The 27,883-nt window shown below is 33.0% G+C and overlaps 1 protein-coding gene across 15 annotated transcripts in view; it reads left to right on the forward strand.

The window, feature by feature from the left end:
* LOC136026090 (myosin heavy chain, muscle-like) overlaps positions 1-27,883 on the forward strand; it is a 125,038-nt gene that overhangs the window by 16,381 nt on the left and 80,774 nt on the right. For all 15 annotated transcript variants that reach the window (XM_065702301.1, XM_065702306.1, XM_065702303.1 and 12 more), the window contains exons 2-8: positions 2,006-2,296; positions 5,412-5,555; positions 8,765-8,921; positions 10,851-10,878; positions 14,278-14,374; positions 17,987-18,079; positions 23,043-23,205. In XM_065702301.1, the coding sequence (XP_065558373.1) occupies positions 2,084-2,296; positions 5,412-5,555; positions 8,765-8,921; positions 10,851-10,878; positions 14,278-14,374; positions 17,987-18,079; positions 23,043-23,205 (895 nt within the window). In that variant the 5' untranslated portion in view covers positions 2,006-2,083. The remainder of the gene's footprint in view (positions 1-2,005; positions 2,297-5,411; positions 5,556-8,764; positions 8,922-10,850; positions 10,879-14,277; positions 14,375-17,986; positions 18,080-23,042; positions 23,206-27,883) is intronic.

The raw sequence follows: 27,883 nt of genomic DNA on the forward strand, positions 1-27,883 counted from the left end.
TCAGTTTGACAACTTTGCTCAATCCTAATTTACAATGTTTTAAAGATATGCAAAAACATTTCCTAGATTTTGAAAAAAAACAAAAAAAAACATTGATATGGCTCAGAATTCTACTCAAATGACAGGAATTACATTTTCAGAACTAAAGGCATAGAAAAAGCAACTGGTAACTGAAAATTAAGGTAAAATGTTGTTTTGTCAAAATTTTCATTGGTATAGACTTGTCATGTAGGCAAAATTCAGGGCCCTCTTGAGGGTGAAGGAGTAGAGGTGGGTACTTTAAAATACTTTCCAGGGATATATTTTAGCCTGTAGACCCATCTGCAAAAGTTTCATTTTCCTAACCTAACCCCTTTTCAAGACAGCAAGAAGTCACTAAACTAGAATTTTACCATTGCATTTTTCAGAACTAAAGCCAGAGAAAAAGAAACTTATAACTGAAAATTAGGGCAAAATGTTGTTTTTTCAATTTTTTTTTTAGGTTTAGACCTGTGATATAGACAAAGTTCAGGACCCTCTAGAGAAACAAAGAGTAGAGGTAGGTACTTCAAAATACCTTTCTGGGACATAGGCCTACTTTAGCCTGTAGGCCCATCCCTGAAAGTTTCATTTTCCTAACCTAACCCCTTTCCATGGTAGCCAAAAATAGCTAAATTAGAATTTTACCCATATGAATATGTTTTTTTTATGTTTTACACTACTTTCTACCTAGACTTAAAAATAAGAACAAGTCAGAGATATCCTAGTAGCTTCAAAATACCTTTCAAGGTTACATTTTAGGCCCTGGATTTATTGCTAGAAGTTTCATCCACATAGCTCAGCTACTTTTCAAGATACAAAAGAGCCCCTCAAACTGAACTCTACAGTTTTTAGAAGCATTTTTCAAAATTTTTAGTACCAATTTTCAGCTGCCTAAGAACAGGAGACATAGTGTCCCTTTATGAATTCAAAATAAAATTTGCAAAGGAAGCAAATAGTATATTAAGTAAAAGCTTAAAAGTATACTTCAACTGGTATTTTACCACTTGTTATTTGGATTATTTGTAATTAGTAACTTGGATTACTACCTGGCTAAGTAACAAAATTATTCAAAATTTACAAGTATGTTCAAGCTCCTATCAAGCCTTCCATGCTTTTAAGGTCTAAAAAGTGAAGACAAGTCTATATTCTAGATATCCTATCTGAAAAATTACAAGCATAGAATAGCAATCAGATTGAAAAAAGGCAGAAATTTTCCATTCACAATTTTTATTCCAAATATAATTTTCACTGCTATCATTAATGCCTCCCAGGATAAGTTTTTTGTCTATACCCTATATCAAATATAATGCTATAATAGCAACTACATATTATCATTAGATGCCCAATTCAAATCTTTTCAAATACCATGGTTGTTAAAGAAAAATATAGTTTGCATGTTTAGTTTTGTTTATGGTTACATAAACAAATGGTTACAAGAACTGGGTCTTAGTATTGTGCTGTAGACACTCCAGAGTCATTGATGTTGCCTAGGGCATTGACAATTGGCAACATCATAGCTGCTGAGGCAGTATTGTCTATACCTTTTTAAGCAAACCTGTATTGCCCTGCAGAGATCAACACATTGTGCTGCCTCAGATATATTCAAATAATTTTAATTAAAAGTAAACTTAGTGGTAGATGATTGATTGTGAAAATTTTCTCAGTTACAGATTGTTGCCTTTGTCTGACTATCACAATTAACCAGTCACTTCAGATTTCTACAAATTCTGTCTGTTTTGTTTTTGGCCCATAGCCTTACTTTCCTCCTTAGAAATGTTGAATCAGTTGTAGTGGGTGAACTATACTTCAGGTATTTTGGGGGGCAATTTAGACTTAATTTGTTCCAGTTTCTTGATTGTTGCATTCTGCTGAACTGGCCTGTAGATAATTTAGGTCAAGGGGTTGAATTAAGAATCTTAAAATTGCAGGGCAATATTGTTTTGAGTGTCAGTTAGTGCTCAAAATTAATAAGCCTTTTTTTTAGGAAAGCTTGGGTCTACTACTCTTCTACATATCTACTGTCTTCTTGTTTGGTTTGCTGCAGACTTAAAAACTACTCACAATGCCTGGTCATGTAAAGAAAGGAGATACGGGTCCAGATCCAGACCCAACTGAATATCTTTTTGTTTCCCTTGAGATGAAACGTCAGGACCAAACTAAGCCATATGATGGTAAAACCATGATTTGGGTACCAGATGAAAAAGATGGCTTTGTTGTTGGAAGTATCAAAGGAACGAAAGGTGACTTGGTAACAGTGTTGCTGCCTGGAGGAGAGGTAAAGTATTTTTTTTTTCAATTTCAATGTTTTCCTTATATTAAAACATATACAATATATGGAAACGGTTTATCATTTAATAATCAGAGAAGTTCTTGTTGGCCAATAATATTTTGTATAGTTTGACACAGGATGACTTTCTGTAGAGGGAGAGATCAAAACACAAAAAAATTAGCATCATTATGTAAGTAAGTTTTATTGCACTAAAAGCCCTAGGGCCATGGCAATACAAAACAAAAAGGGAATTCTTTTTTGGATAACTATCATTACATAAACATAACATAACCATCATAGCACAAAGAGAATTCTCAGATCATAAAACAAAGAGAAATACAAGTTACAAAAATCTACTTTAGTGCTCCATTGCCAACCTGAGAAATCACCCTAAATGTTAAATTTATTAGCCATTTCTCATGAAACTCAGACCCTTTCCATGTACTTCATCTCTCAACTCACTCAATTCTACAAACTCATACATCTCATGACCTACAGTCTCATCCATACTTCCACATATCAGGCAAAAGTAAGGACCATATTGCCCTCCAGTCCTCCCTAAATACTTCCTTCTTACCCTGAGTGGTAAAGTATTCCCCCTCAATTCAATTATATACTTAAGTTCCTCTTTTTTTAAAGTCACCTTAAGCAAAACCCTTGCACCCCACGTCTACTTCACCAATGCATACAGGTGCAGGGAATTCAAAAGGCTTCTTTCATACTGCCAAATCTTTATTACTTGGTCACATAGAATATTACCTATAATCTTTGCAGCTTCTTTATCTACCTCTAATCCCTTGTTCCACATTTCTCCAATGCCACCATGTTGTAAAATCCTCCTTATTTGGTATCAGGGCTGTATCCAGGATTTTTTATGGGGGTGTTTTACACAAGGATTTTTTTTTTTGGGGGGGGGAGGGTACACAAAAAAGCTCAAAAATGCATAAGAAATTTGTTTATATCCATTTTGTTACGTTTTTACAAGTCAGACAAACATTTGGGGGGGGGGGTGTCAAACCCCCTACCTTTTTATATGTCAGTAACTGTCTTTTTCTCTATATGCAGAATAATTTTGTTTTTGAGATCAATTTTTAGCAATGCAATTTTTAATCAGTGCAACTTTTCATGGCTAGAATCTTCCATAGAGGCAATCTTCATGTTTTTAATTTTTACCCAGACAATAAAAATGTTGCCTTTGGTGAGAAAAATGTGTACATTGTAACTTTTTTGTTGTTGATGGTTTAAGCAAGGGGGATTTTCACCTCAACAAACATGACAATATCATTTAAACTACCTGGTAACCTTTGTATATAAAAACAGTGGCAAATTGTCTGATAACATAACGCATTATGGTACATCTGGCAATATTAGGCAAATAAAATTGCTACTTTGTTCTGAGGATACATAATCACACTATTACAGTGGTGATGAAAACAACAGTTATATCCTATGACAGAAAAAAAACAACAGTTTTGTGATGAAAAAAAGTTATTGTTTGTTCAATGACACTTTCAGAAATCATAAAAAAATGGCAAATAGTTTACATATTTGAGGGTGTGTCCTGCCACTTCAGAACAATATTGGTTGAATCTTATTTTCTTCAAGTATAATTTTTTGTAACTTAACCACCTGGCTTATCATAACTTTTTTTTGGTTTTAGAGAGACTGTATTAGCAACCCTGTAATACTAAAGCATAATCTTGTCAATAATAATCTAAGCTTATCATAAACCTGTTAAAGAGTAACTCATTATTTTTTTTTCTGACCAAATCATATAGTAATTTTAAAGGTATGTTCTATAACGCTAATGTGAGGAAAGTTTTATCACCTTCTTTGTTATCCTCTGTAAGGAAAATCAAACTTAGCTGGGAAAATTTTTTTCCCTAGTTTTGTTAACTATCCATTTAAGTTAGCTTTTTACCTAATTATAGAGCATACTTCATGGGTATAATGTTTGGTCAATAAGATAAGTCAGTCAAAGGTTGAATCATTCCTGTGAAGGGTAACTCCCTTGGTGTCCTATTTGGATTATCTGTCATGTAAACAAACATTTCAAAGGCTTCCACTTGCATCTATACATTTTAGTAGGGACCATACAAACACTAAAAACACCTTTAGGCAAATTTGAAAATGGTTCCAACTGGGAAGTGGTGGAAATCGGGGGATTTTCACAAGGGGAAGGGGCATAAAAAAGAAAATATTTATAGATCGTTATTCAATAGGCTTTTCAGAGTTGAAGTTTTTTTTTGTGAAAAAAATATGTTTAAATAAACAAAGCTTCCTGCTGGTGTCATCGGTAAAAAAAATATTTTTTTTTCAAATAGAAATTTAAAGCTTTTTTTCAGAGGAATTTCGCAGTAAAACTTATGAGAATTTCTCTTTTAATTAAATTCATTTGTTCTTTCCCCAGCATAAATTCACACAGCAATGGTGCTTGGTCACTCTTACTTGGCTAAATTTATTGCCTTAAGTGGCAACGTAGCTTAAAAGGCATAGAGACAAAAATAATAGCATATAAGAGGATGACTTACCAGGAGTAGAAGAAGGAGATGAAGTATCCATATAGTTTAAGTTCAAAACTTGCCAAGCACGGCCTTCCGGCAGTCAGATATGACGATACCCTTGGTGAAGTATTGTATGAACATGTTGAAAAAAGGGAAATAGTGGCCTTAAAAAAAATCAGGTTTTGAGCCCCCTATTCTCTTCCATCCACAAAAGTTCAGATCTCTGTTCCCTCTTGCAATATATCCACCAATTCTGGCAGTACACATGCTTTATAAAATGAATTTGAGAAAGTATTTCTATATATATATATATATATATATATATATATATATATATATATATATATATATATATATATATATATATATATATATATATATATATATATATATATATATATATATATATATATATATATATATATATATATATATATATATATATATATATATATATGTATATATATATATATATATATATATATATATATATATATATATATATATATATATATATATATATATATATATATATATATATATATATATATATATATATATATATATATATATATATATATATATATATATTAACGGCTATTGTCAATTTTTTTCAGGAGAAAAACTTCAAAAAGGATCTTACTGGTCAGGTCAACCCACCTAAGTATGAAAAATGCGAGGACATGTCGAATTTGACTTATCTGAATGATGCATCAGTTCTATACAATTTGAAGCAGCGTTACTACAACAAGCTTATATATGTAAGTCATAAGACCCAGTTTTTTTCATTAGCAAAAACATCTCTCACAAAAAAAAAAAAATTTTCAGATAAATTTTGCGTCTTAGATAAAGGTTTTAGTGAAATAAATGCAACTTTAAAGTTTTGAACTGGTATTAGCTCTATGCAATATCAGAAATTTGGGATACCAAAACAAGAACGTGAACTGCAAAAGCGTTTTCTACTTTTCGATTTCAAATGCAAAGTTTATCTCTGCAATAAAAATGGTATAGAGACCATTTATAGTAAAGAGATGGTAAAGAAACTATAGTGAACTAATATCAAGCATTTTACTGAACTGCATGGAGTGAACTGGAAAGACAGACAAAGACAAAATTGTGGAATGCAAAGAAAAAGAAATTAACTAACATAAACATATGAAATTAGCAATTCTAAACAATATATACAATAAAGCTAAATATGATTATGATGACAAACATACACAATACATCTCTAACACTCAAACAATTAACTGATTTTGACAGTATTTCAATTAATTTAGCAGCTATTCTATCAAGGCTGAACTGTTGCACAATGTTGCTATTTTTGTGACAGTGAGGCACAATACAATGACATTTTATGTAATAAAGATTCTTAACTCTTAATTCCTAAAAAAAAAAAATTTGGAGAAGACTAGTATACCCAGAAAAAAACTATGCTATGAGACTAAAAAAACAACCATAGAATACTTAATGGCCTTTTCGTTTCGATTGATCACATTTTGGTAAAATCTCTGCAAACAAGGAAGAAAAAAAGCAAAGACTTTATTTTTGCTGCGAGGTCAAAATAAGTTTGGTGAAATTTAGAAAGCCAATAAAGCCAAGTAAAAACTAAAAAAGAAATGCTGAATGTATTTAAATTAGTCAAATCTTATTTTTAAGTAAGAAGATTTTAGGTCGTTTTTAATGTAGAAATAAGCAAAATAGAGAAAAATGCGAAATTAAAAAATTTAGTTAACACAACGAATATAACCAGCTACATTTAGATAATAATAAAGATGATAATTTTAACGACAGTCAATTGCAAAAGAAAAATAATTGAATATTTCGGCTATATGTCTAACTTCCATTGTCAGCAACAGAATAAGAAAATATAAAATTCAACTTTCGATAAAAATGAGAAAATAAAAATCGTAAACAGGACATAACTGTAGCTTAATCCGTTTTCATTCTAAATAAATGAAACAGTATTAGCATTAAGATTTGAAGCAAGTTCAGCTATGGAAAATTGAAAAATGAAAACCGTACGAATGTAAAAAAAAAAATCCAAAAATAGGCGAATTGTATAAGTAAACATAAAATGTTCTATTTAGAGTTGTAAAAAGCTAAGATTGTAGAATAGAATTTCAGGGTGGTTTTCCCCAAAGATAACAAGGACTAAAATTAATCAAAGCAAGAATTAAATTTCGTTGAGGATACATTTTGCCTAGCATATAGTAAATTAGCTGTGTATGAACTAAAACACTTTTTGCAAGAAAGAAAGGGGCTTATTCATAAACAGTAAAAATATAAAATCTGAAGCAAAGCTTGTAAAGGTAAATATTGACCCCACTAGGCCTAAGTACAAATCAACATATCAAAGGTGACAAAAATGAACCAACCAAAAACCAAAAGAAAAAAACAAACAAAAAAAAACAAAAGAACAACGAAAAAAAAACAACATAAAAAAAAACGAAAGAAAACCGAAAAAAACTAAAGTTCGTGCCTCCCATCACCAACTCATCAAACTAAATAGTATACGAAATTTACTTTATTGTATAGAGATATATTTCATTGTATATATTATATGTTTCTTATATGGTAAAGAAACCGCCATTTTCCTTATCTTTTGGTGTTAAGAGCAGAAAAATTCGATCTATCCTTTTATAGTTTGAATTAGTATTTTCTGGGAAAAATAAAGCTAATATGTTGTCGCCTATGTTTATGTTATTCTAATAAGCTATTTTAAGCTTATTAAGGTCCAGAGCTATTTTAAGTAACTTGAGTTAAATCAACATTATACATAAAATGATATTAATTAAAGTAAATAAATAAAAATTGAAGTTGCTCTTACCTTTCGGTTTTTATTTGGATGTTCCCTGAAAGCATCAAAAGGTAACATATTTCTTTTATATTTTGAGGTCTTAATGCAACTGGACAGCAATACACTGCATAGAGCGCTAATAGCCGTTAATATAGGAAAGAGTCATCTAAAATGGCGGAAAATAGAAGTATCTTTATCTTTCTAATTTTTTTCACAAATGCCTTGAAGTACATATTCTTCTTGGGATGTTGAAAACGACAAATGAACAGACACTAGCGTTAGTGGTTTTGTCAAAACTAACTTGGTGACACTGTCTCGAATTGACATTGAGAGTAGTAGGAGGAAGGGGGTTGTATTCTCCCTTGGCAACAAAGCATAGTCTCTTTTTTTTGCCTGCATTGTTTATTCGTGTTCCATAGGGAACAATTTTCTAATGTTTTGAGGATAAAAAAAAAATTAAATAACCTTTGTCTGGACAATTAAAGTGAGAAAAGTATGCTGGGTTTGGAATATTAAAATTTTTTTATTTAGAAACCAATTTGAAAATTGTCAATACTAAGCTGTATTCATCTCATGCTCAGATGCATAGTAAATTCTACGAAAACTTGGTATGTGCCCTACCAAATGATTGGCCGAATAATTAGAAAATCAGTATTTTTTTGAAAATTGAATTAAGTTTAAATTAAATTTGTATCAACTTTAGATTTGAATGAATCTTGAAATTTAGCTAAAAATTTAATTTGAATTAAGTTCAGTATTTTTATTTGTTTATCGTTATTCAATCTACGAGCTTAGCTAATTTAACTCTTGATCAGCACATTTTGACCAATGGGATAATTCATTATTTAATGTTAAGTCTTATAGTCAATTTTAGGCACTAATACTTATTATTAGAGGAATATTTGGTAGGGGTAAAGAGATTATAATATATGGTCTGGAAGGGGGTAAATACTGAAATATGGCAGAAATAGAACTTCTTTTAAACCTTGTCCCTGTTACTGTAGGAACAATTTCAGCACGTCATTTCCCATTCAAAGTTAAGAGTCAATGAAGTACTTTAATAAAAATAGATACAAAATGGAAAAAATAGAGTTGGTTGATTATGGTTATTCATAGTTTGTATGTAGCTTTTGCAGATTCACTAAAAAAATGATTTCTTTCTTCCAACAGACCTACTCTGGCCTCTTCTGTGTAGCTATTAACCCGTATAAGCGTTACCCCATCTATACTCCCCGTGTGGTTAATATCTACAAGGGTAGGAGGAGAAATGAAGTGCCACCTCACATTTTTGCCATTTCAGATGGTGCTTATGCCAACATGACCACAAGTAAGCTGTCTATGTTTCTTCTTATTGATACTTGGTTTCAAGCGCTTAAGAGAAGAATAGTTAGATGCAAAAAGATGGATATTTGTATTGTCAAGTTGACGTATTAAGTATTGGCAAACGCGTGTCTTTTTTCTCGAAAATACGAAAAGAAAGACTATTATGAAATTTTGTTTTCAGATTAAATTATGTTATTTATGAATTAAAGTTATGTTTTCAGATTAGCAATGATCTTGAGAAAGTTAAAGGCTGAAATCTTAAGTTTGTGACTAAAATATCTTTTGCTGATTTAATTTTTTCTCAAGCTGGAAAGATGGTTTTTTTTTCATACTATTGTTTGAAAAAGCGATTTAAATAAATAAGAAAAAATAGAGCGTTTAAAAATTTATAGCAATAGTTCAAATGTCAAGCGCCTCTTCGTTTAATACACCTTTTGTTTAGGTAGACTAGTTATCTTTTAAAATCTTAAAGGCATGCATTGTAACCTACATCTTCTTTCTTGGCAATTATAAATGATAATATGTATTAGATTCTATTAACTAACAATGTGGATTACCTAAAAAGACATGACAAGCTTTTTAAAATGAGACTGAGATTGACATTCAAACTCGAAGAACTTAAATTATTCCTTATATTAGCGGGGGGGGGGGGCACTTGCCCCTCGACCCCCTCGTTTCCTTTTTACACCCAGCAGCACAAATTCAACTTGTTCTTTAATAAGATAATATTTGTTTTCTGTCCCTTTTTTAGAATTCTATTTAGGGTTATTCTGAATACAAAAAGTTCACAGATTTGGTTAGAAAACGTACCTTTTGAGGGGCAAAGAATCCCTTCCCCTCAAAAGTATTTACCGAACTACACCCTTCCTCTAATTGTTGATTTGCAAAGTGATACTGTTTATCTGTCAATATTATTGCATACATGTTCAATAATAACTATTTATTTTGTATAGATTCTATACATGTTTAGGGAAGAACTGTGATGTAACAAATCTTCTGAAATACATGGTTATGAAAACAGCTCTTTGATAGTTCTTTTGAATTAATATGAAATTATGTGAATTTTCGTATATTTTTATAAGCTTATTAATAATTTTGCATATGTTGTGCTATTTATTTTACATATTACAATTATGCACTAATCATTAATCATCTTCCAACATTCTTAGACTTGACAAGATTCTAAATCGATAACTTATATAATTAAAAAGCATCTGCCTTGTGCTGCGTGCCAAGCACTTGGCTCGTAAAAGGTTTTGGGTAACAGCACCTGATTCAACTAAGCTGTAAATCAATTTTAGTGTTTTTTCCTGTCAAATTTATGATACCTAAAAGACATAATGTTAGGTAGTTGATTTAGAATGATAGATAAAAAAAGGATCTATTTTTAGGTGTTTATAAAAACTGTGCCAAGTCTTATGAAGAGGATGATGAAATCCTTCCATATCGCTCCTTTTTCATCTATTGGTAATGCAGGCACATTTTTGATTTAGACACTTTTTATAGAACCAGATTATATACATCACCCTTCTCGAAGCTTCTGAGCACAATCCCTTTTATTTAGCGTTGTACGTATGCTCAAAGGAAGAAGGGAATGATAATTCTTTTCGGAAGTACCAACCGAATCTTTGAAGGGGGCGTTAGCCCTACTCGTCTTAGTTTCTGCTCGCTTTGAGTTTGATTCTGTTATTTACTGGAATTAATATAGCTTACTGGAATATCACTAGGAGAGTGCATAGGAAGCCATATCCCCTCTAGTTTTAACACTGGATAAAGCATGTATGAAGAATAGGGAACAAGCTGATGAAATAAAAACTGAAAAAAATGAGGCTAATATTTTCTTAGTTTGCGTTTCTTTGCTTTTTAATATAAAAAAAGTTTTAAATTTGATTGCTCTCCATTTTTCAAAATTGACTCTCATTTTTCCTTGCAGACCGTGAAAACCAATCTATGTTGATTACGTAAGTACTTTTTTCTGTTTCATCCTCTCTGTTGTCGCCATTTTTTTTTCCAGATTAATTTATAGTATGCTCTAAAACTATCAAAGGCTCCTTAGGGGGAGGTCACTAAAATTTACCAAAATCTCCTTAATGAGGGGGGGAGGGGGTTACGAAAGACCAAACGCTGCCACGGAATGGTGATAATTATTAATAAAATCTCAGAGGATTGCAGTTGTGGTAACTCAAAAGGCGGTACGGGTATACAGGAGTGCCGTTGTTGATGACTGGCAGACTCCAGGATGAGAACTTGAGCGGAACTTTCCAGGATCAGTTGAATACTAAACTGAAAAGATTAAAATTTGATAATATAGGAGACGAATGGAATAATTTTAAGAAAATAACTTGTGAAGTCACCTATGGTGTCTTGGGGAAGAAACTTTCAAGCGCAGTTAGGAATATTAAAGAAAATACTTTATGTTTAATAGAGAAGAGGAGGTGTACAAGCATTATTTGAGTGATATATCATATGAACATAAGAGGAATGTAAAGAAAGTAGAGAAAATATTAAAATATGAACTAAGGAGGTGTGGAGCGGAGGCCATGGATATAATTGCCGAAGATCTTGAAGATCGGAAATGAGGTTAGTTGGTGGTTTCGTAGTAAATCGGGAGTTTTGCAGGGTTCCATTTATATGGATCATTTTGATGGACTTAGTCCTAAGGAGTACAGCAAAGGCAATGGGCAAAAACGGAATCAAATGGAGAAGTAAAACTCTTCTAGACTTAGATTATACTGATGATTTAAGCGTCTTGGACGAAAATGTTGGTAAAATAAATGAATTTCTAGAAGCTTTGCGAGTTCAAGGTACAAGAATGGGTTTGAAAAATTACGGTTAAGAGGACTAAGTCGTTAAGAATAGGAATAAGTGATGCTGAAGAGATGATGCTGGGTAACAAGAAGATCAGTAAGCGAACAGCTTCACTTAATTAGATTGTATTAGTAAAGACGGTGGCTCCAGTGAATATGTTAAAAGTAGAATAGCCAAGGTCCAGGTTGTTTTTTTACAGTTGAAAAATGTTTAAAACAACAGGTAAATAAGTCTGCTAACCAAGATTAGAATAATGCAAGTTACGGTGATGACACTGTTCAAGTGTGGTTTTGAAGCATGTGAGCCTCGAAAAACGGAGGAGGATTTGCTAGAGCTTTTCCAGAGAAATTGCCTACGGATTGTTTTGGGTACCCGACTGAATGACTATCTCAAACAGTTGGTTCTATGGAAAATCTGGTTCAATCCAGTTTTCTAGGGCCATAGTGAGCGAAAGGATGAGATGACTGGGACACGTTCTGCGAACAAAGAATGACATATTGCCAAAGATTATCCTGGTCGACCAACCGTCTTGGGCCAAATCAAAAGCAGGTGCGGGGTGGGTTGATATCGTAAGGAAAGATTTAAAGGAAATAGGAACTTCTTGGGAGGGTGTAAAGAGGGATGGTTTTGATAGATTGGAATGGAGTTGTGCATAGCTGTGTTGGCCTCAGGTGGCTCGGTGGTGTAGTGAGTTGTTAGTATGAGAAGTATGTACAATTCTTTTAAAGCGTGAATTGACCAAAAAAAGAAAAAAAAAACCTCCATTCAATCTGAACCAATTGTGTGGATTGGCCAATCCAATCTTGTTTTTTGGTTCAAACGTAACCGGTATTGTATTAAAAAAATCTCGTCCGTGAGGTGAATGGAGATTTCGAGATTTTCTGGCTGTATCTTTCATCCCAAAGAAAAGCCCTCATGCAAAAAAAGAGAAAAAATGGCGAGTTCGTTGTGAAAAAGGTGAATAGCCATTATTTGAAGTAGATTTCATATTGTTCTAAATTTGTGTTGTATTTATTTGTAATTTTGTATTTGCAGCTTTTTAGCTTTTATTTTAGCTTTTTAATAGTAAAAAAATTAACTGACACTATTTTTTTTTTTACAATTTGTCATTTTGCCATTTATTCTCATTTTGCCATGTATCATCTAGTTGTCATTCATCTAATATTACTTATCTTCTTCTTAAAGAAAATAAAAAAAGCTATTGCAGAGTCAATCGGTTTTAGTACTAAAAACTGAGCTTTAACGTCTGAAATAGGCTTTAAACAGACGAGATATTCATCCTTTTTGCACCATGCATAACTACATTTTTTATGTATATATACAAATTGAGTTTCTTTCTTCTTATTGCATAGTTACTCAAAAGGCCTAAATAGCAACACTTTCATACTTCGTAGTGTTTTGTTCAGATATGTCAGGGGATTTATGTCTAACTTTGCTGCGTCCCTTAATACCAAACCGTTAAGGCGTGATGGAGATACAAAAGTATGATTTTTTTATGATTTTTTTGAAATTTTTTTCATGATTTTTTTTTTATGATTTATATGATTTTTGATTGATATTTTGGAGTCTCCTCCCTCTTAAAACTAGCCAATTTTGGTCTAATGTTTTATCCTATTTTATCAGGCTTTGAAGATGTTTAGTAGCTTCTGTTGTTGTTTTAGTTTTTTTTTTTACTCTTTTATTCCCTTTTCGTGCTGATGGAAATATGATATTGTTTGAAACCTTAACGGAAAAAACAAAATCACAGGAAATTTTTTGCCTAAAAGAGCATGATTTCCCGAAATAGATGGACATTAAAAAAGGCTATTACTGATATGCAAAACTAACAATGATCAGATTTCTAGCCAATGCGCCTGTGTGATTTCGCTCTGCACTAAGTGTCTCAAAACATGTCATTCTTCATCAGTTGTTTTGCAAACAAGCCCAATAGGGTTCAGAAAGACATTAAGATCCACCTGATCTTTCTTTGACTGATTTCTTATGCGTTTAAACCGTCTCTTTAAATATATTGTTTAGTATCTGTTTGTGGTCAGGTACAGAGGAGGATAGGTGATGCACAGGAAAAATTACTTACAGCACCCCATTCCTCACTCTAATCAAGTATAAGAAAAATAAGCAAAAAAAAAGCCAAATCAAAGTGAAAAATCTTTTCAAAGTGGAAATCCTCCAGTCCCGGGCGTAAAAAATCTTAAACCATACCTTTTTAAAAAAAAACTTTTTTGTTTTAATCCAAGATACTACTCACGAGCAACAGTGAGAAAGTTTTTTCTAAATTTTTTTTACTTTCATGTAAAATTTTTGTCGTATAGCCTAACTTCTTTCTTGTTATCACAGCCCGAGTTGGGTCGTAAACTCGTCAATTACAGAAAAAAGGTCCGAAATGTTTTTCGCCGTCCCTCCCCACAATTTCAGTTTGTTCTCTCTCGTTGAAAATTTTGTTGTATAGCAATTTCGAAGTATAGTAGCCAGAGCTAGGTCGCAAAGTGGCTACACAAATTAAATTCATTTTACTTTATTCTCGATTCTAAAATCATTTATTCTTTTATGTACAGTGGCGAATCCGGTGCAGGAAAGACTGAGAACACAAAGAAAGTAATTTCTTACTTTGCCAACATCGGTGCCTCGTCCAAGAAGTCAGCTGAAAAGAAGGTAGGTTAAGCTAGAAACACTTCAAATCGCCTTACCTGAAGTAAATGTATGTTTGCTTATCTGACTTACAGGTGCTGCCATGATCATTGTTTTGACCAAGATTCAAATGGAAATATTTTTCGTGCTCCTGCATTATATACTTATTACTATTTTCTAAAATCTCAACATTCCTGATTTTCCCTATATGAAGTTGCGGTGAAACTTTCAGGGAATGGTGAAGAGGTAATGAACTAAATTAAAACACGCTATGTCGATGCAGGCTATTCAAACGGTGTAACAGCTTCATCTCAGGAACAGCTTAGAGTATTAAGTTGAAACTTTTAGTGCATGTTTGGGGGGAGGTTGAACCAACCGAAAGGTGCTAGATGCATATTACTACTGCCAATATTACAACTAAAGCTAAGGTTATTAAGGGAAAATTTTCTGTTTAAGGTTATTAAGGTTATTTAAGGTTATTAAGGAAAAATATCTCAATGCATGCTAGCACTGCTAGTAGTGGTACTACTGCGACTACTGCTGTCAGTACTAAGATTACTGAAGTTAATGGTATTAATATGAAACTTTCAGGGACTGTTGAGGGGGATGCTGCGATAAATCAAAGCACGTATTGCGCAGGCAGTTTATCAACAGGACGTATTAGCAATATCTCAGAAACAACTTAAAGTATTCAGCTGAAACTATTAGGCCATGAGAAAGGGATGTTGAACTAGACCAAAAAAGCTCAACGTGAATACTATTACCGCTTGCTACTAATACTACTACTGCTATAACTCATACTACTCCTACTGTTCCTACTGTTACATCTGCTAATATGCTTACTAATATTGCTCCCTAAGGGTATTAGTCAAACTTTCAGAGAACGACGGGTAGGTGTTGAACTGAATTGAAATACACTCTGTGCATGCGGGTTATCAAAGTGAATTCAGCTTTTGAAAGGGTCACTGAAAGTCTTATCCCCTTGAATCTAGTGTAAATGATATTCATAGCAGTTTATAGGGCAGGATGGTCGTGGGATATACAATTCCTCTAAAACTTTGAGCATTAGAAAATGGCAAAAAAATTACAAAAAAGCTGATTAAAAAAATACTGATAGTACTTTTTAACTGCATATAACTTTCAAGCATAAGCCATTGGACAGAATTAAGATTTTTCAAGGAAAAAAGCTCGTATTTCTACCAGTCTCTAAGATTTTTGACAGTGAATTAGCTAAATCATATAAATTTAGCTATTCCATGCGAATTTAGGTATCCCATGGTAAAATTTGGATGTTTTCCAAATTGATAGGCTACGTATATTATCAAACAGTTCGTGGTAACGAACTGTAGTAAGGAGTGACCCGGCTGAATAGTAAACGAAACTCTAAAAAACGGAAACTTGATGCTAAAAGATACATCAAAAGAATCGAATTTTCATGCTGATTCTAAATATATAAGTTTAATTTTAGTCTTTGTCATCACAAGTTACGAGCCTGAGAAAATTTGCCTTATTTTGGAAAATAGGGGGAAACATCCCCTAAAAGTCATAGAATCTTAACGAAAATCATACCATCGCATTCGACGTATCAAAGAACCCTATAGCAAAAATTTCAAGCTCCTTTCTACAAAAATGTGGAATTTCATATTTTTTGCCAGAAAACAAATCACGGGTGCGTGTTTATTTGTTTGTTTGTTTTTTTTTCTTTTCCCCAGGGGTTATCGTATCGACCAAGTGGTTCTAGAGTGTCGCAAGAGGGCTCATTCTAACGGAAATGAAAAGTTCTAGTGCCCTTTTTAAGTGACCAAAAAAATTGGAGGGTACCTAGGCCCCCTCCGACGCTCATTTTTCCCAAAGTCAACGGATCAAAATTTTGAGATAGCCATTTTGTTCCGCATAGTCGAAAACCATAATAACTGTGTCTTTGGGAATGACTTACTCCCCCACAATCCCTGGGGGAGGGGCTGCAAGTTACAATTTTTGACCAGTGTTTACATGTAGTAATGGTTATTGGGAAGTGTACAGACTTTTTCAGGGGGATTTTTTTGGTTTGGGGGTGGAGTTGAGGGGAGGGGCTATGTGGGAGGATCTTTCCTTGGAGGAATATGTCATGGGGAAGAAAAATTCAATGAAAAGGGCGCAGGATTTTCTAGCATTACTATAAAAAAACAATGAAAAAATAAACATGAAAACGTTTTTTAAATTGAAAGTAAGGAGTAGCATTGAAACTTAAAAGGAATAGAAGTTATTACGCATATGAGGGGTTCTAAAGATACTTTAGCATAAAGAGCGAGGTATTTAGGAGGAGATAAATACCTCGCTCTTTAAACTAAAGTATTTTTAGTAATTTCAACTATTTATTCTACGGTCTTTTTGATTCAGGGGTCATTCTGAAAGAACTGGGACAGAACTTTAGATTTAGTGTAAAGAGCGAGGTATTAACGAGGGTACAAACCCCCTCGTATACATAATAAAAATATAAGAATATAAAAGTTTGTTACGTAAGTTAATTCTTAAGTTACGCATATTCTTTACTAATAAAAACGTTCGTTAAAAATTGAAAGTTCTAGTTGCCTTTTTAAGTAACCGAAAAATTGGAGGGCAACTAGGCCTCCTTCCCCACCCCTTATTTCTCAAAATCGTCTGATCAAAAGTAAGAGAAAGCCATTTAGCCAAAAAAAAGAATTAATATACAAATTTTATTTTAATAATTTATGTGTGGAGAGCCAAAATCAAACATGCATTAATTCAAAAACGTTCAGAAATTAAATAAAAAAAAACTAGTTTTTTTAACTGAAAGTAAGGAGCGACATTAAAACTTAAAACGAACAGAAATTACTCCGTATATGAAATGGGTTGTCCCCTCCGCAATCCCTCGCTCTTTACGCTAAAGTTTGACTCTTTGCCACAATTCTACTTTTTAAAACAATTAAAAGCTTTAGCGTAAAGAACGAGGCGTTGAGGACCCTCAACGCCTCGCCCTCAACCCATTTCATATACGGAGTTATTTCTGTTCGTTTTAAGTTTTAATGTCGCTCCTTACTTCCAGTTAAAAAAACTAGTTTTTTTTAAATTTAATTATTATGGGATTCGTATAAATACTTGCTAACATAGTTTGCAGCGGTAGCTGCAGCCTAGTAAAAAATAAACCACGTCCATTAATGACCAAAAAGTAAAAATGCGTTAAAAAAAACTAAAAAACCCACTAGTGAGAAAAATTGCTATTTGTAATCCACGAATGGTAGCTATCATCTTAGTTATTTTTAATGGTGAAATGTTATTTCCGAACAAAGATTTTGGAATTTTGAAAAATAGCCTGAAACCCATATAAAACTGTGTCTGATCGAAACAAAAAGTTCCTCATTGAAATCGCCATAGCCAAAAACCTTGCATTTTACAAGAAGTGGAAGTATATCTTTTGCAGTTAGATTTGCAGCTGAATTTGGTCCCAGCTTTTTCGCTTTATCCCACATTTTTAGTTCGAAGTCAGCAGGCAAGAGTGTTGTACGTTCCAAAAAGTTTCCTGGTTTTTTAGTTTGTAATTTCAGGTTAGGTTCCAAAAAGTTTTCTTATTTCATGCAATGTACTTTGTAAGTAAAACTTTTTACCAAATCTGTAAAATGATATTATTTCTTAAAGGTCTCTCTTGAAGATCAAATTGTGCAAACCAATCCTGTCCTTGAAGCCTTTGGTAACGCTAAGACAGTGCGTAACGACAACTCTTCACGTTTTGTAAGTAACTTTAAATACACGTTTGGTGTATTCTTTGATAAGTGTGTGTAACTTGGATGCCAAATAGTAATTGTCATTAATAAAACTTTATTAAATGCAGAAAAAGAAAGTTAAAGAAAAATAATGAAAAAAATCTTAATTAAAAAAAGAGGAGCACTTTTTTAACTGTTAAAATTAGGATTGGTTGCTGATTGACAGCCAGAATGATTGCTGGTCATCTATGGCAGTGGTTCCCTACCGCATTTGGGCCATGCTCCACTTTGGTATTTGTGTGATCCTGATACCCTCGTGATATTTAAATTTTGTCATTCAAAGTTTGCCGTGTATGCACCTGAAGGAATCTTAGATGCCCATTAACTTCGCATCATTTTATAGATTGTCCTCTAGGCGTATTTTATACTAATTGAAAGAATTGTCCGAATACAACAACTTTATACAATGTATGGAACCATCGCAATACTGTCATACATCATTTTTGCTCTTTAAATGTATATGAATGTGACGTCATTCACATGAACAATGTATTTTTTTAAAATTAAGGCTCTAACGTGTAGTCAGCTGAAGGGTACACGACCTGCCCATGACCTACTCAAATATTACCTTGCCCCACTAGTGGGGCCTGCGCCCCACGTCGGAAATTAGGATCTATTAAGAAGACTACTATTCAACCAATTGTCTAGTCACAATTCTTAATGCTATAATAAAGCCGCACCTTAGTCTGACAGAACCTGTTCCTTCATTGACTTGATTGTCATTTGATCGTGCTAGTGTATATACATACTGTTTTCCAATTTAACCTGTTGTTGTGTAGTGGCTTTACAGTGTATGAGACAAACTCTAATACGAAAAACACGCCTTCGCAATCTAAATGCAAAGCTTATAACAATTGTTGTTTCATTGCTTTTTTTGTAAATAATAAGCCTTCTAACTGTATTTCTATCCTTTCGAAAATATCCTTTTTCATATCGTGTGCCTTAATCTTTTCTGAAAATCTGATGACAAAAATTCTTCTGGCCGATTTATATCTGCCATTGTCTTCCACTTATCGGTTTATTTTCCTTTAGAAGTCCTTATCTTTGGAAGTTTGTTTAGAATATGTTTAGAAGTCAATTTTATTAGTATTTCTTAAAATTGTATTTTGATTAACATCAGGAAATCTTTTTTAATGGGGAAGCCAAATATGAAGAAAAACTAAATTTGACTAAATTTGAATCACAGTGGAATAAAAATTGAAAGTATGAAATACGTACCCTGCGGAATCGGTGAAACACGTGAAGAAATTTTTGTTTCATGCGAAATACGTGAAACAAAATTGTTGTGCCATGAAGAGCTGAAAAGAAAAATTTGTCCGACCTTCTCATCGATACGGCACAATAAATTACCGATACGGCACAATAAATTACCGAAAAGAATAATTTGAAGAAAAAAGAACAACTTCCCTTGTGTCATACTGCCATGCAGTGAACCCTTGTACTTGTTCTTTTTTGTATATTATTTTTTCATATCCTATATAGTTTCTCCCTTCAGAGGAATAAGTTCATTTATTTGCCATTTTTGGCATGTCATGTTGTAGTGTTTTTATTTAGACGTGAGTAGTTGACCCTGTTTTTTTGCTTTATTTTACTGTTTTTTTGTTTCTTATAATTTAGTTTTCTTTTCCCTTTTCTACTTAAATTCTTCCTTTCTTTCAGTAAACATTTATATGAACAACATTACCTGAACCAATATTTGTCATTATTTTCTTGTTCTTAAATTTAAATGAACTAATGGAATTAAGACTTACTTTTTAAAATAAAAAAACATTTCTTCCTCTGTAACCTTTTGTACAAAGCCATGGGCGAAGTTCCCTGGGCGAAGGGAAAGTCCATTTTTTTTAGGGAGAAGGAGGATGTTAAAAGGTTCAAAAATAGGTAGATTTTTTTTAAATCTATGATCGGTCTGAGACTTACATCTGTAAGGCCCGCAAATTTTTATTTGGGGGGGGGGGAGCACTAGATCCTCAAAGTGGGCCAAAAATATGGTATGAACGTATCAGGAGACCCTGAAATTGATCAGTTTTTGAGTAACATTGTAGAAAAATGCGGAATATCGTAGTTCAAGCAACTTTTCTTGTTCTTCAAGTATATAGATTTTCCTCGTTATTGAAGCCAAGAGACGGTAAGTTTGCTATGTAGGGATTTTGGTCTATCCGGTTCTAATAGTGCACTTATTGTTTTGATCATACACTATATTCAGGAATTATGGACAATTACATTTCTATGTGTCGGACCTGATCGTCTCTTAGTAGATTGCTACTACAGCTGCAACCCGGATTTGTTTTTTGATCTGTGTCTATTTTTAGGATTTATGGGGTTTTATATTTTTATTTTACCATGAGACATGATGTCTTACTAGGTTGCTAGCTACTGCTGTAACCCTGATTACTCTAAAAAACTTGCAATTAGTCATATTAGTTTCACTTCACCGATTAAATTTTTTATTAAAACTCTACTGACTAAGCTACGTATTCCAAAACTACCCTTATATTTTAATTTACTATGAAAAAGTTTATGAAATTTCACCCACGCATGCGTACTTATTCAATATTTTCTCTGAATGAATAATCTTTCATAACGTAGAAGCCTCGGTGGCTCAGTTGGCAGAGCGTAGGTTTCATAATCGTAGGGTCGTTTGTTCGGGCCTAAAATAAAGCATATGATGAATTATTTTACCATGGGCTAGAATTCGTTCTTGATTTGTGGGGTTTTATATTTTTTTTACCATGAGACATGATGTCTTACTAGGTTGCTAGCTACTGCTGTAACCCTGATTACTCTAGAAAACTTGCAATTAGTCATGTTATATTTATTAATTACAAAAGGTCTTTAAATGCATCAATTTTCTTTGCATCAAGCTGCTGCTTTAACTTTGCCAATTGTTCGTGTCGTAGCTTCCGGAAATATTGTTCCTCCTGGGCAGCTGCTCTTTCCCCAAAAGATCCATCAGCTTTGCGGATACGTCCGCCACCTCCTCTGCTAGCACCACTTCCTAAATCACCCAACTGATCGAAAAATTTGTTTACCATGATAACTGTTATTAAATTTTTAATTAATAGATTTTACTGTAGTGAGTAGCTTCTGAGCTAGAATTTTTAATACCATCCCAAATTTGCTACTTAGACAAGTCAAATATTTATTCAGTTTAGATTATAGAAAAATTTTATAATTTATATATTTTTTGCATTTATTTTTGGAGTTCTTTCTTTACTATATACTATCAATTAAGATTTGAATTACTATGGGCTAGCGATGGTTCATAATTATAACTAGTTTCACTTCACCGATTAAATTTTTTATTAAAACTCTACTGACTAAGCTACATATTCCAAAACTACCCTTATATTTTAATTTACTGTGAAAAAGTTTATGAAATTTCACCCACGCATGCGTACTTATTCAATATTTTCTCTGAATGAATAATCTTTCATGATGTAGAAGCCTCGGTGGCTCAGTTGATAGAGCGTAGGTTTCATAATCGTAGGGTCGTTTGTTCGGGCCTAAAATAAAGCATATGATGAATTATTTTACCATGGGCTAGAATTCGTTCTTAATTATTAAGTTAAGTTGTCTATGCATTTTAGTATAGGCAAGAGTTTTTTTTAGTGTATTAGCAAATTTATTATCATATCTTATATGTAAAATATTTTTCATGCCGATGGTACAATGATAAGCATACCCGTGTTCGATTCCCCGTTGAAGGGCATTTTTAACATATTGACTTTAAATATAACTGTATAAGCTTAACTGTAGTTAAGTTACCTAAACACGTTAGTATGGACAAGAGTTCGTTCTTTATTATAATCATGCACATGATGATTTATTTTAGTATTTCATTTACTGTGGGCTAGTGTTTTTCCTTTACTATATTGCCTAGAAACATACCGGATTACGAACAGGAAAAAGTCTTCAGCATTTTGCTTCTTTGGATTAATAAACGACAGACTTCGATGAATCTGGCAGCTACGTCCATTATATGCAATGTTTCGTTGTTCTAATAATCGTCTTTTAATATGAAACTCTAATAAAGTAATTACTTCGGGCTAGAGATCGTTCTTTACTTTAACTACCGCTGCAACCCGGATACTAGGTTGCAAGCTAACGCTGCTACCTCGATTCGTTTACTTGGTGTTATAAAGAGGAAAAAGTGTACGGCATTTTCTTTTTTTGAATAGTAAGAGACGAATTTCAGAGAATCAAGCATGTAAGCTAAAATATTGCACCATACCCAGAAAATTTACCAATCATAATGCTGCCATTAAAGCTAAGGCTACAATTATTAATCAAGGCTACATTATTACAGTTATTAATAAAGTTACTATGAGCTAGCGTTCGTTCTTTATTATTACCAATATATGCAACGGTTTTTTCTTCGGATGCTTGTCTTTTAATATAAGATCCCTATTTATAATTAACTAAATCGACTATAATAGTGCATAATATAAACAGCTACTACAATGTTGTGAAAAAATGCAGTTTTTAGTGGAAAAATTGACTTTATTTAAAAATTATTCTTTTTTTACTTCAAAAGGCACTAGATGCTGCAATTTTCTTTAAAATGAGTCATTAAACAGCTCTCTACGATGTTCCAGTGCCAGGCTATCTGTAGCAAAAAAACATGAAAAAAAAGAGATGCCGTTTATGTAGAATATTGCGGTTGCTGCCACTTTTCTTGATTGTCCAGCCAATATATTTCCCTTGTTCAAGCCAAGGGACGGCAAGTTTCCTATATATGTTTTTTTTGACAAGGCGGTTCTAGTAGTGCCTTTTTTGTTTTAATCTGACTCTATTTAGGAGTTATTAGCTATTATATTTCTTAGCATTGGACGTCATCGTTTCTTACTAGGTTAATAGCTACCGCTGCGACCCGGATGAGTATCCTTTCTTCATCTTTGGTATTAATCCCTCTGATTTTTAACTCTTTTTAGGGTAAATTTATTCGTATCCACTTCGACAACGGTGGTAAGCTATCTGGTGCTGACATTGAATCCTACCTGTTGGAGAAGGCCCGTGTTATTTCTCAACAGGCAGCGGAGCGTTCTTACCATATGTTTTACCAAATCATGACGGGTGCTGTACCAGGCGTTAAAGGTGAGTTCTTGCGGCTTTCGAAAATTTTTGTTCAATGACGATCTAACCTGAGAACTGGTCGTATCATTGAATCCGCCATTATTACATCCATCATCGGATTTCTTGTGCTCATTCCTCATTAGTTCTCTGTAAGGAAATATAGTAGGAATACAAGTAAATAGGGAGGTTGAAATAAGACAGAAGTGTTAAAGCTTCCCTGTTGCCATTTTAAATCTATCTAAGAATAGAGCTTTTGAAATTCTCGAGCTAGTAAATCATATGAATATACTTTTGAGTAAAGAGGTGACAATCTTGTGTTTTTGAAGATTTCAAAGAACTTATTTTAGCATCGGAGATGGGGTGGAATAAGGAAAAAGTGCAATTTGGAATAACTGATTTTTTTCGGGGGGGGGGGGGGGACAAAATGCTCTCATTGAATGGAAGGGAGACAGGTCACCCTTTCTATCTGTATGAATAGTTAGTACTTGATTTGAAGATTAAAAGTAGAATTTAATGTTTTCTATGTTCTTATGAGTTGATTAAGCGTCTTTTGTTCAATCAGCTGTTTATCTATTTACGGGCTTTAGAAATATTCTTTAGTCTGTCTTGTCATATCTTAGAGCCTTAGATTTCATCATGTTAAGAGTAAGCCCGTCAGATCTGTTGAAAGTTAAAAAGTATGGGTTATTGGTTATCCTCTGGGAACCACGGTACAATGAAAAATGTTTCTAGGACCATGACGCAATGAAACCCCCCTCCCCCCAAAAAAAATCAAGGTCTAAGGTAAGGACGAAAATCAAGGTAAGGGGGAAAGATAATACCCACTAATTAAGGGAATCCCCCTTCCCAAGGAATGTCTTGGGAAATTTGATACATGTTGACCGAATTTACTCTGTGCTGTGAATGTTCTGTTTTCGAGGCTTTTATCGAATAATTTATCTAATGGTCCAAATTATTTTTACTTTTTATTAGTGAAAATACTGAGGTGGGATCCGAAATAGATATTTATATACACTCTCCCAATGTGCTAGTACTAATACTGCTATTACTGAAAAGCCAAACCACCTAATACACCTGCGCACGTATCTCAAGACAAACTTTTTTTTAAAAAAAAAGTACAAGTTATTCTCTGATACTGATTTACCATTTCTGTAATTTCTAAGGAGTGACTTTTGATGAATAGACCAAACAGCAACAAAAAAGATATAAATAAGGAGGCCACCTGTTGGTGTTAAAATATTAAAATAAGTTTTAGATTTACCTCATCAGCTACTTAAAAGAACATCTAAACTAAATATGGTTATTTGAACAATTTAGAGCAAGTCAGACGATAAGAAGAGCATGTCCAAAATCATTGGATATCGAAAAATTTAACTAAAACTAAATATGTTTTGGCTGCTATAGCATGAAACCTGCTTTTATCTAGCTTGTACGTTTTCTCTCTTAAAAGAGGTGTTGTAGTTAGAAATCGAATGGATCTTTGCCAATAATTAATATCTTGGGTTAGGTTGCATATGCAATGTTAGTTTATTTTTTTTACTTTGAAAAACAAACTGGGTGTTAGAATTACTTTTGTTCTGTTTGCTCTCAATTTGCTACTCTAGCTGATTTCCATCTTTCAAGCCAAATAGAGTAAAAATTCACCATTTATTGATTTTGGTTTCTTTGACAGTATGTTTAAAATATTTAGATTTAAACAACTATAAAATTGTCATTTGTTTCGTTTTTTCATCCCTAGAAATTTGTCGAACATTGTAAATTAGATTACAATTTATATCCTAAATAAAATTCCTAAATAAATTTATTCCTAAATTAAACCTTATTTAGGAATAACCTTCCTTAATGTTTTACTCCTAAATAAAACCTTTTTCCTAAATCCGTAAGATATAAATTACATTGAAATACCTGGAAAGAAGCGCAAGTCGCTCATGCGCTACAATTAAAAACCTTAGTCCATATTATTAAGGACAATAAACAAAACAGACATATTATATTCTTTGAAAGAAAATCTCTCGAAAAATTTGTATTTGAAAATTTGTCCACGGTTGATTATTATCAAATAGTTAGATTGGAAAGGAATTTATTTAGTCATGGTTTTTGCTTGTCTATGGAACGACTTTATAAAAATTGGAAAGCCTGAGGTACGAATCTTCGATGAATTATCGTACTTATGCTCCAAGGTTCACTCCTGAACCTGCTATCGTTAATCCCTCCTCTAGAGCCCTTGAACATAAGGAAATCCAAAGTCTTAAAAAAGGTCCGAAATTCTCCTTTCCACCAAAACAAGTTCCTTTGGCAGATATAATCCCCTCTATAGAATCCTCTTTGCACGAAAATTACACATCTATTTCTAACTCAGATGAAGTTAGATTTTGTCTTATAAACGCAAGTTAGGGTAGCCAAAAAAAGTTAAGTTTCCTACTAATTTGACGCCAGAAATTTCGCAAGACATAAAAATATTGTCTAATCTTCGCAAAGGTCTGTCTATCATAATAAAAAAAAAGCAGACAAAAGTAATTCACTTGTTGTCATGGATACGTCAGATTATGAAAACAAAATTTATTCACACTTAAAAAGACAAAAGAACGTTTACTACCATGACTCACGACCATACTGATATGTTTACGAATAAAATTATAACCGAATAAAAGAATCTAAAACAAAGTGGTAAAGTTACCCACAATTGTGTAATGAGATTTTCTTCCGTGCTTACTTTTGTCCAAAATTTTATGGTTTACCAAAATTACGTAAGCAAGGTATTCCCTTAAGGCCTATTATAGCATGAATGAAAGCCCATGCTTCCAATATTGTAAAGTGGCTATGTACAGCCTTCAAACCTTTGCTCCATTCCCAAAAATCGTACATAAGTAATTCGGTAGATTAAATGGAAAAAGTTTAAAAATGCAAGCATTTCAGAAAATACAATAGTAAGTAGTTTTGATATAGTTTCTCTGAATACTAATATTGATGTGGCAATATCTGAACAGTTATTGAAAAATAAAATAGAAGAAAATTATCATTTAATCGAAGTTTTAACAACAGTTATAGATTGCAAGGTTTTTATGTCCCTAGTCAAAATTTTTAACAAGTATTTAATTTATTGCCAGTTCCATAATTCTCTTTATGAACAAATAAAGGGCCTCCCAACACCCCTATCTGGGTTATTAGCGAAGATTTACGTAGAACACCTTGAAAATTGGGCTTTAAATCCCTATCTTTTAAAACATATCTTTTGGGGGCGTTACATGGATGATGTAATATCGCTCTGGAATTATGGGGAAAATGAACTTAGGGGTTTTCTAGATCCCTTTAATACATATGACCGAAATCTACAGTTTACCTTAGAAATTGAAATTGCAAATAAATTACCGTTTCTGGATGTATTAATTATTCTTAGCATTGATAAACTGGATTTTACAATTTACAGAAAACCCATACAAAACACATTTAAAATCCAATCACCCCCCACAAGTTGAAAGAGCTGTTCTTACCTCTTGTCGATCGTGCCCTAAACATTTGCTCTGAATCTCGTATCACAGATAAACTCAATTTTATTTGAGACATACTTTTTGGAGACGGTTATCCTATTGTCTTTATTAATAATACACTTAGCCGAAGACTGGCAAGACACTCCCTTAAAATCAAGGATCTCTTACCATGAGAAGCTCCCGCCAAGCCCTCAAATATAATTTACCTCCCATAGTCACTGCAAATTTAAAAAGAGTCTGCTCACAAAATAATTTGTATGTAGTATTTAGGAATAATTTTAAAATCATGAACTTCGTAAATTCTGACAAAAATATAAACCCAGTTACTCGATAAAGAAGGGCTTATCAAAGATCATGTGACTGTGGCAACTATTTTGCTGGTAGAACACATAAAAATTTAGAAAAACGCCTATGCCAGCACAAAGAAGACATAATTAAAGCTTTAAATTGTAACACTACAAATATTTCTTTTGATTCTGTTTCAAGCAGTCATATTTTTGATAATCCTAGCCTAAAATGCTTTTTGAAGAAACTTCCATTATTAGCAATGATTTAGGTATAAAACTGGTTGTTCGAGAGGCAATTGAAATTAGAATCAAAATAAATAGTAATATTTCTTTAAACAGGGATTTACGAGAATATTCACTTAATGCCTTTATACAACTTTAGTTAAAAAGGATTTAGCAAATTATATTAAAAAAACCTGTAAACAATACCCCTCAACCTGTTACGGACAGACCTTCTAGGCTGGCTGCCAAAAAGGCAAGATTAGATAAAAGAGCTTGTTTGTAAATGTTTCTTATTCCATTTGAATGAATTGTCTTTTTCACTTCGCTTGATGTACCAGTCCTGGTTGAACTTTCTTGAAGTAATGATGCTAGGAACGTTTTGAGAAAATATTTTAGTTTTAAAGATTTTATTCCAAAGTGAGTTGTTTTATATTCTTCGTTTTTTTTTCAGTTGTTTTTCTGAGGACGGCCCTTGGATATAGGATCAAAATATTCATTCAAAGTTGCATTCCACTGTCTTAAATAAAAAAATTCCCCATTGTTCTACTTGTTGTTTATGTTCTTATAATTCCGAAAGGCAATCTGGTGTTGACTTTGCAATCGACAACTCCTTTGTAATTTAATGCGGTATACTGTTCCGGGCCACATGAGAGGGTAGGGGAGGTCCCTCTGAAAGATAAAATTTCCTTTTGGTTCCTTGGG

This window comes from Artemia franciscana, chromosome 4 (assembly GCF_032884065.1).
Source record: "Artemia franciscana chromosome 4, ASM3288406v1, whole genome shotgun sequence".
NCBI lineage: Eukaryota > Metazoa > Arthropoda > Branchiopoda > Anostraca > Artemiidae > Artemia > Artemia franciscana.